Genomic DNA, 9,867 nt, shown 5'->3' with positions numbered 1-9,867 from the left:
GAAGGCAGTCCCCAGAGGCAGTTTAATCTATAGCAGGCCTTTCCTCCAAGAAATTCACCCACATTTCACATCTTTCAGCAGCTTTGGGCTGCGTCATTGCTCAAGAACGTCTTTTCTAAAGCAGGAACACCCCAGGGCACCCCCCAGATTACATATCACTAGAGGAAGGCAGAAACCATTTTGACCCACAACTTTAATTAATTTCTGTCTCTCCATTGTGCTCTGGGATCAGCCTAAATGCTGCTGAAAGAGATCTCGGGCTCCCCGGACTGCTCCAGTGGGACAGGCCAGGATCTCAGGGAACAACAAACGGCAAGGAAGAGATGAATAACCAGTGAATGCCCCCTTGAGGATAAATGTTCACAAAACTGTAAAGAAAGGGAGAAAAGAGGCAGGCAAGCTGGCAGGGAGCAACACCAATGTCCAGAACCCTGGGTCAGACCAACATACAGCACAGCCACCGCAAAATAAGAAGATCAGGGTGAGCTCAGGGGTCCTCAGGAGCTGGTGTGACTGCGCCAGAGGCGCTCTCCTGCCTCAAGTGGTATGACTTGTTCTAGCTGTGTCCTCCAGTAAGTGCCCTGCTCAACAGGAGGAAGCAAGGAAGCCCTTAACTAGGTTACTACACCCTGAGCCAGAGCCCCATGGAAAAGTGACTTAGGAAAAGCTTAGCCCCAAAGGGACTTCCAAAAGTTTCAGGTTCAACACTATTGAGCGGGTGTTTGTAGACATCCACAGACATGCTTCCAGGAGGGCCTTCCCTAGATCACTGAAAGGGGTCAATGACATTCCCATTCTAGAGAAGAAAAGAAGTGGTTGTACCCAGACAACTAGGCAGGGCCAGGAATAACCTGGTGCTCTAGTTCCTCTGCCTGAGAAACAGTTCTAGGGCAATGCCTCCTGGCCTGGCCCCTCAGCACATGCCCACACCTGCATCCCCACAGGCCAATAAAGGCCCTGCTGCATAGGCTGCAGCCCTCCACAGGGGAAGGGCACGACGTTGTCAGCGTAAGACATTATGGGCTTTGTACACAGTAATTTAATTCTTTGTTTCTGATATCCTTCTAGACGTCAATCAAAGATGCCTGGTCCTAAAGGTTAGGCACTTTAAATTGTACCTACCACCCACCATTCCATCCAAATTAATAAGAGCTTGCATCCTTGAAATGATCTGATCTGTAACTGTAGCTTTATCTTTAAAACAATAATAATAATAATAAATAAAAATATTTGAAAGATTGATGACAATCTCACTCCTCCCAGCAATGCCTGCCATAGAACATGCGTTGTATCCGCACAGAAATAAGACAGGTCAGTGTGAATGAACAGCGCTCGGCAGCCATACCATCCAAGAATGTTCAAGTACCACCAGCAAGCAGTTTATCAAAACCACTTACCTCTGCCAGAGAGAGCCGGACAATGCCATTCCGGTCCTTGTCCAGAAGGCTGAACAGTTCTAGAATGACAGAGAACGAATGAAATCAGGTGGGGATGTTCCTGGACTTTGGAACAGCCAAAGAGAGCTGTCTCTGTCCACCCCACCTGGTACCTTCCCCCGGCCCCTGCACCCTTCCCAGCTCCCACTCAGCTTCAGGGACCCCGAAAAGCTAGATCTGGATCCAGCGCCCAGGGTGAGGGTTTTAGACAGCAGATGTCCCCTTGCCCAATTAGACAAACCTCCAGATGTGAGCAGAGAAGGTCCTTTTGCCACCTCCACCCTCACAAGCTCTAGAAACTTGCAATTCTTTCAACAGGAGTTGGGGATGGGGTCGTGGAACAGAGGTGGTTGCCCCATTTGTGGGTAATCCAGTCACTGACCTTTCCCCATTAGAATTTACCACTTCCCAGCCCTCACTGGAAGGAAAACTCCCTCCCTTAATATGATACCTTAGCATGAGCCCAAGGGGGCACTAGACCATCTAAAGGCTTCCAGAAGGAGACCCCTATTCCCTCCCTGGGAAGGGACACACGCTCTCAGTATGATCCCCATGGAGGCACAGATGTTAAAAGTCACTTAAGGACCGTTGCTGGGACTCATTCCTTTGGCCCAGTGACTGCATGTAGTAGGTGCACAACTATCTCTCCCGTTGCGGAGCAACAGTCTCCGGACGCGCAGGCTCAGCGGCCATAGCTCCCGGCCGCTCCGCGGCACGTGGGATCTTCCTGGACCGGGGCACGAACCCGTGTCCCCCGCATCGGCAGGCGGACTCTCAACCACTGCGCCACCAGGGAAGCCCACAACAATCTTTTTAAATCTCCCAGAGAAGGCAGCACTTTGGGCGTGGCCAGCTTGGGCTTCCTCGGCCACTTTAGTTTCTGCTTCCCCTCCCCCAAGGATGCCACAGTTTCTGAAGACTGTCTGGTTCTGCTTGCTGGCCCTGCCCCCTGCCCCTCTCCGCACCTCAGGAGAAATAAGATAGGGTTAAAGGAGAGAGTGACTCACTGAAGAGGGTCTCCAGGCGGATCATACAAGCAAGGAAGCTGTCAAAGTCGATGCCAGGTTTGCTGCATGCATGCTGCATGGAAATGGTCTGCTGTACCTAGTTGCTAAGGGTGAAACCTACGGGCAGAAGGGGGCCAAGGTTATAGGTGGAGTGGGGGGCTTGGCCCTGTCTACAGCAGAAATTAGGGCTGACTCAGGCCTGACGCTGCCCCCCTCAGAAGATACCAGAAGGGTCTAGTCATCCAGTCTCCTTTTAGATAATCCTCAACAGGATAAGCCTCCTCCCTGATCCAAGAATAAGGCCTGTAGCTCCAATACTAACTCAGCTGTGCATCACATTGGCTACAGCAAGAAAAAGCAGGGAAGGTGAGGGGATGGTCTCTCCTGACCATCCCCTTCACAGCCCCGTCCCCTGTGATTGCTGTCACCTTCCCAGTAACAGGCAAAGTCCTTAGAAAAAGTCTAAAGAATCCAGCAACATTCCCTCCTCCCCAGATAAGGAAGGTGCTCAACAAATATTTGTTGTCGCATTGACATCCAACATAAGGTAACTGCCACTGATGGTCATTAGCAACCATCATATTAAGAGTTCAAAATGAGCACATCTTGGGACTTCTCTGGTGGTCCAGTGGTTGGGACTCCGTGCTCCCAAAGCAGGGGGCCCAGATTCAATCCGTGGTCGGGGAACTAGTTTCCCCATGCTGCAACTAAGGATCCTTCATGCTGCAACTAAGACCCGGTCCAGCCAAATAAATAAAGAAATATTTTTAAAATAATTAAAATAAAATGAGCACATCTAGCGGACTTCCCTGGTGGTCCATTGGTTAAGAATCCACCTTCCAATGCAGAGGACGCAGGTTCGATCCCTGGTTGGGGAACTAAGATCCCACATGCCATGGGGCAACTAAGCCCATGTGCTGCAACTGCTAAGCTCTCACACCACAACTACAGAGCCCGCGTGCTGCAACTACAGAGCCCACACACCACAGCAAAAGTTCCCGCAAGCCGCAACCAAGACCCGACACGGTCAAAAATAAATAAAGGAGGAGCTTCAAGATGGCGGAAGAGTAAGACTCGGAGATCACCTTCCTCCCCACAAATACATCAGAAATACATCTACATGTGGCTCAACTCCTACAGAACACCTACAGAACGCTGGCAGAAGACCTCAGACCTCCCAAAAGGCAAGGAACTCCCCACGTACCTGGGTAGGGCAAACGAAAACAGAAAAAACAGAGACAAAAGGATAGGGACGGGACCTGCACCAGTGGGAGGGAGCTGTGAAGGAGGAAAGGTTTCCACACACTAGAAGCCCCTTCGCGGGCGGAGACTGCGGGTGGCAGAGGGGGAATCTTCGGAGCTGCAGAGGAGAGCACAGCAACAGGGGTGCAGAGGGCAAAGCGGAGAGATTCCCACACAGAGGATCAGGGCCTACAGGCACTCACCAGCCCGAGAGGCTTGTCTGGTCCCCCGCCCGCGTGGGCGGCGCTGGGAGCTGAGGCTCGGGCTTCGGTCGGAGCTCACGGAGAGGACTGGGGTTGGCGGCGTGAACACAGCCTGAAGGGGCTAGTGCACCACAGCTAGCCGGGAGGGAGTCCGGGAAAAGTCTGGAGCTGCCAAAGAGACAAGAGACTTTTTCTTCCTGCTTTGTTTCCTGGTGCGCGAGGGGAGGGGATTAAAGCGCTGCTTAAAGGAGCTCCAGAGACGTGCGTGAGCCGCGGCTAAAAGCGCGGGCCCCAGAGACGGGCATGAGATGCTAAGGCCGCTGCTGCTGCCACCAAGAGGCCTGTGTACAAGCACAGATCACTGTCCACACCCCCTTCCGGGGAGACTGTGCAGCCCGCCACCGCCAGGGTCCCGAGATCCAGGGCCAACTTTCCCGGGAGGACGCACGGCGCGCCTCAGGCTGGTGCAACGTCACGCCGGCCTCTGCCGCAACGTCACAACGCCTCTGCCGCCGCAGGCCCGCCCCGCACTCCGTGCCCCTCCCTCCCCCTCGGCTTGAGTGAGCCAGAGCCCCCGAATCAGCGGCTCCTTTAACCCTGTCCTGTCTGAGCGAAGAACAGACGCCCTCCGGCGACCTACACGCAGAGGCGGAGCCAAATCCAAAGCTGAGCCCCTGGGAGCTGTGCGAACAAAGAAGAGAAAGGGAAATCTCTCCCAGCAGCCTCAGGAGGAACAGATTAAATCTCCACAATCAACTTGATGTACCCTGCATCTGTGGAATACCTGAATAGACAATGAATCATCCCAAATTCAGGAGGTGGACTTTGGGAGCAACGATTTTTTTTTTCCCCCTTTTATTTCTTTTTGTGAGTGTGTATGCATATGCTTCTGTGTGTGATCCTGTCTGTATAGTTTTGCTTTTACCATTTGTCCCAGGCTTCTGTCTGTCCGGATTTGTTTTTTTTTGAAATCATCATTTTTATTCCTAATTGTATTACATAGCTGAATATGTGAAAATATGTTATTATTAACATTTTCTTAGACATTTGGGTTGTTTCTGTTTTGGAGGTGTTAAAAGACAAATTTCAGTAAAAATTCTTTATCATCTGGTGTTGATTTGATTGATGAATTTTTTTAAAGATTAATTCATAAAATTGGAATAGCTCAGTCACAAATTGGTACTAGGTTTTCTTTTTTTTTTTTTTTTGTCCCATACAGGATAAATCCAAGGAGAAATACGCCTAGACATATGTTAATCAAACTTTATACTACAAAGCTACAGTAATCAAGACAGTATGGTACTGGCACAGAAACAGGAAGATAGATCAATGGAACAGGGTAGAAAGCCCAGAGATAAACCCACACACATACGGTCCTTATCTTTGATAAAGGAGGCAGGAATGTACAGTGGAGAAAGGACAGCCTCTACAATAGGTGGTGCTGGGAAAACTGGACAGGTACATGTAAAAGTATGAGATTAGAACACTCCCTAACACCATACACAAAAACACACCATCCTCAAAATGGATTAAAGACCTAAGTGTAAGGCCAGAAACTATCAAACTCTTAGAGGAAAACATAGGCAGAACACTCTATGACATAAATCACAGCAAGATCCTTTCTGACCCACCTCCTAGAGAAATGGAAATAAAAACAAAAGAAAACAAATGGGACCTAATGAAACTTCAAAGTTTTGCACAGCAAGGGAAACCATAAACAAGACCAAAAGACAACCCTCAGAATGGGAGAAAATATTTGCAAATGAGGCAACTGACAGGGATTAATCTGCAAAATTTACAAGCAGCTCATGCAGCTCAATAACAAAAGAACAGCCAACCCAATCCAAACATGGGCAGAAGACCTAAATAGACATTTCTCCAAAGAAGATATACAGACTGCCAACAAACACATGAAAGAATGCTCAACATCATTAATCATTAGAGAAATGCAAATCAAAACTACAATGAGATATCATCTCACACCAGTCAGAATGACCATCGTCAAAAAATCTAGAAACAATAAATGCTGGAGAGGGTGTGGAGAAAAGGGAAGACTCTTGCACTGCTGGTGGGAATGTGAATTGGTACAGCCAGTATGGAGAACAGTATGGAGGTTCCTTAATAAACTACAAATAGAACTACCATATGACCCAGCAATCCCACTACTGGGCATATACCCTGAGAAAACCATAATTCAAAAAGAGTCATGTACCAAAATGTTCATTGCAGCTCTATTTACAATAGCCAGGAGATGGAAACAACCTAAGTGTCCATCATCGGATGAATGGATAAAAAAGATGTGGCACATGTATACAATGGAATATTACTCAGCCATAAAAAGGAGTGAAATTGAGTTATTTGTAGTGAAGTGGATTGACATAGAGTCTGTCATACAGAGTGAAGTATGTCAGAAAGAGAAAAACAAATACTGTATGCTAACATATATATATGGAATGTAAAAAAAAAAAAAAGGCATGAAGAACCTAGGAGCAAGATGGTAATAAAGATGCAGACCTACTAGAGAATGGACTTGAGGACACGGAGATGGGGAAGGGGAAGTTGGGACAAAGTGAGAGAGGGGTAGTGTATATATGGACATATATATACTACCAAATGTAAAATAGATAGCTAGTGGGAAGCAGCTGCATAGCACAGGGAGATCAACTCAGTGCTTTGTGACCACCTAGAGGGGTGGGATAGGGAGACTGGGAGGGAGACGCAAGAGGGAGGAGATATGGGGATATATGTATAACTCATTCACTTTGTTATAAAGCAGAAGCTAACCCACCATTGTAAAGCAATTATACTTCAATTAAAATGTTAAAAATAAATAAAAGTTTTTAAAAATTAAAATAAAATAAAGTGAGCACATCTGGCTCTCAAGACCTTGTCTACAGGATGTGTCCTCACCTGCCTTCTTCAGGGCTGTCCTCATCTCGCGGGCATCAATGGTCCCCAAGTGGTTATAATCAGTTTCCCGATAGATCTCGTAAAGTAGAAGAAAATTTCCAGGTAGAAAACAGCTTTTCGTGGCCCCTGCAGAACCATCTCCCTCCACCCCACCACTTCCTCAGAAGGCCAGGGACACCCTCAGAGAAGGCTTCACTGATTCCTCCCAAAAAGTTTCCAGAACAAAATTAAGAGCTTGGGCTGAGGGCCGGTGCTAGTCCTTTTGCCCTGTGAACAGGGGAACTTCCTGTGACAGCACTGGCACATTGACAGCACTTCCGTTGACAGAACTGGCAATCTCTCATTGACTCCTTAGTCCTTCCTGAACGGTATGTCCAGGTTTGGTGTTGCCTTTGACCATGATGAAGGATCTGGTCAGACCAAGGCAGCAAATAGATCAGGAATGGGTGTCACGGAAGGCGAGGGTCTAGAAACAGAACAGAGGACGGTGACAAGAGCCCAGAGTATGCACAACAGGGAGAGAGGGGTTACCAGCTACTTCTGAATCTTCAACCAGAGCGTCTTGAATTCCACCAGCCCCAAGGTGCCCATCCCATTGCTCTAAGCAGGTTAAAGGCCAACATGATCAAGCCCAGATTCCACATGCTCTATGGATTTTGTTCTCTTGTGACCTTGCACAGTGAGTGTCTTAAGACCTCAGTGAACATCCGTGTCTGTAGTAAGCAGGGCCCTGGGGTCACGGTGGGAAATGTTGGTGGGAGACAAATTCAAATAAAGATTAAAGAGTCAAACACTCACCAAGGCCCTCCTTTGAGGTCAGGTACAGAGCTAGGAGCAAAGGGCAAGTCAGGAGCCTAACGCCCTCCGTTCATTAGTATCCAGCACCCTCGTCATTCTGGGTCATTGAGGGGTTGAGCTCTATGGTCTGTTGTAAATTCCCTTCCAGATTTGAATGTCTGGTTGATATTGATGTCATTGATAGTTGATGTCAAAATGTTATCAGAGGGACTTCCCTCGTGGTCCAGTGGCTAAGACTCTGCGCTCCTAACGCAGGGAGCCTGGGTTCAATCCCTTGTCAGGGAACTAGATCCCACATGCCACAACTAAGAGTTCACATGCCGCAACTAAAGATCCCGCATGCCGCAACTAAAGATCCCGCATGCCGCAACTAAAGATCCTGCATGCCGCAACGAAGATCTCACACACGGCAATGAAGATCCTGCGTGCCACAACTAAGACCCGGTGCAGCCAAATAAATAAATATATTTTTTTAAATGTTATGAGAAGAGTCCTCAGGAGCACGGGATCGGGATTCTCTGCCACATGGTCTACAGATGTTTGTCTGGTGTCCTGAAGGAGCTCTGAGCTTCTCAACACTGATTCCTGGGACCCTGGGACACAGTCCCAGGAGCACAGCTGGCTCAGAGGCCACTGCTCAACCCAAACAGGCCAGGGGTTGTGTGCAATTCTCTGTGTGCAGCAATATTGATTAAGCACTGGGCTCGACCTGGGGGGCTGGTTTTGAACTGTCCCTACCCTCATGAAGTTCAGTCTCTTTGAAACTCTACCCTTTTCTCAGCCATCCCAACTAATCACTAGACACCAGTGTGTTACAGCTCAGGTGTTAAAATTCTGAAAGAGAACATCATTCCCACCTCCTTCAACTAGCTAAACAATAAGTCACATTTACACCCAAGAGTATAAACCTTACCCTTTAAGAAAGTCTGTGTCCTTATTTCCACGATCCACGCTGAGTGTTGGATGCACCACAGCCTTCAAGTCCTAATACTTCAAACAACATACCTGAGAAAAGTAGTCTACAAGGAGGGCTAACGCTCTGGTCTAGCTAGTCCCATGTATACTTGTATCTCATTTCATCCTCACAAGCTACATATTGTTATTCCATTTTCCGGGAGAAGAAACTGAGGTTCAGAGCATTCAATAACTGTGGTGGAGCCAGAACTTGGACTCCTGTCTGTTCCAAAGCCCTTGTCCCAGAGCACCAATGTATCCTTAATCCCAGATGGAATTGCCTACAGGCTCCCGGGTCCCATCCCAGACTTAATGAATCAGCATCTCCAGGAGTGAGACTCAGGCAACTGGATTGTTAAAACCTCATGGTTTTTAAGTGCTGATACATGCTATAGTGGACCACATGTTATATGATTCCATTTACATGAAAATATCCAGAACAGGCAAATCTATAGACAAAGTTGTTGTAGGGCAGAGGGTTTCAGGTTGTTGAGAGGAAAAGGGGAGTGACTGCTAATATGGGTGCAGGGTCTCTTTTGGGGGTGATAAAAATGCTCTAAAATGGGTGGTTGATGTTTATACAACTCTGTGAATATACTAAAAACCATTGAACGGTACCCTATAAATGGGTACATTGGATGGTATGTGAATTATATTTCAATAAAGCTGTTATATTTACACAAGGCTCCATGGGCAGCTCTGCTGCATATCCGGGTTCGGAACCACTGCCCCAAAGCATCCAAACCGTGGAACAGACCCTCTTGAAGAATGACTGAGTCACAGTCCTCCTGGAGCCATGAAAATGCAAATACCCCTGGGAACAATGAGTGAGTGACTACAAGGTCACCCTCAAATCTAAGTTAAAGTCGATAGGCAAGTTTGAGAAGAATGATTCAGAAATCAAGGAACTATTTGTAGAAAAATGAATCGATGCTTAACAGTTCTTTGTGGCTCACGAATTAAACTGTGGACCATGCCGACCTCATAGAAGGACACAGGGCTGGAGAGTCCCAGCGTCTGAAGCTCTGGGACCACAGGGATAGCACCCGCTCTCCGTGGCTGACACCCCCAGCAGAGGGCAGCACACGCGTGCTGGCTAACCAGGACCGCTCTGCGTGACTACCGTGTAAGTACAGTTCATTCCCACCGCCCCAAAGGTCATCAGATCTTATCACGGATGAAGCCCTCAGAACTGAGGGGCACCCTCCTAGGCTCCAGTTTTCAAAGAAATCACCTTCACCAGCACCACCATGGAGAACGGTAACCTGGACCCACCTGAGGCCAAGTTTCAAGTAAGTGATGTTCCACCGTTCCCCA

The 9,867-nt window shown here is 48.0% G+C and overlaps 1 protein-coding gene across 1 annotated transcript in view; it reads right to left on the bottom strand.

The window, feature by feature from the left end:
- Positions 1–436: 436 nt before the first annotated feature.
- The window catches only part of LOC112403130 (calpain-8-like), a 45,687-nt gene continuing 36,256 nt past the window's right edge, over positions 437–9,867 (bottom strand). Inside the window, 5 exon segments of the mRNA XM_024750464.1 lie at positions 437–461; positions 1,399–1,456; positions 2,444–2,560; positions 6,799–6,881; positions 7,334–7,398. Coding sequence (XP_024606232.1) covers positions 437–461; positions 1,399–1,456; positions 2,444–2,560; positions 6,799–6,881; positions 7,334–7,398 — 348 coding nt within the window.

Source organism: Neophocaena asiaeorientalis, unplaced genomic scaffold (assembly GCF_003031525.2).
Source record: "Neophocaena asiaeorientalis asiaeorientalis breed wild unplaced genomic scaffold, Neophocaena_asiaeorientalis_V1.1 scaffold430, whole genome shotgun sequence".
NCBI classification, from domain to species: domain Eukaryota; kingdom Metazoa; phylum Chordata; class Mammalia; order Artiodactyla; family Phocoenidae; genus Neophocaena; species Neophocaena asiaeorientalis.
Note: the sequence above shows the minus strand (reverse complement) of the source record. Positions and strands in the feature narration are given on the sequence as shown.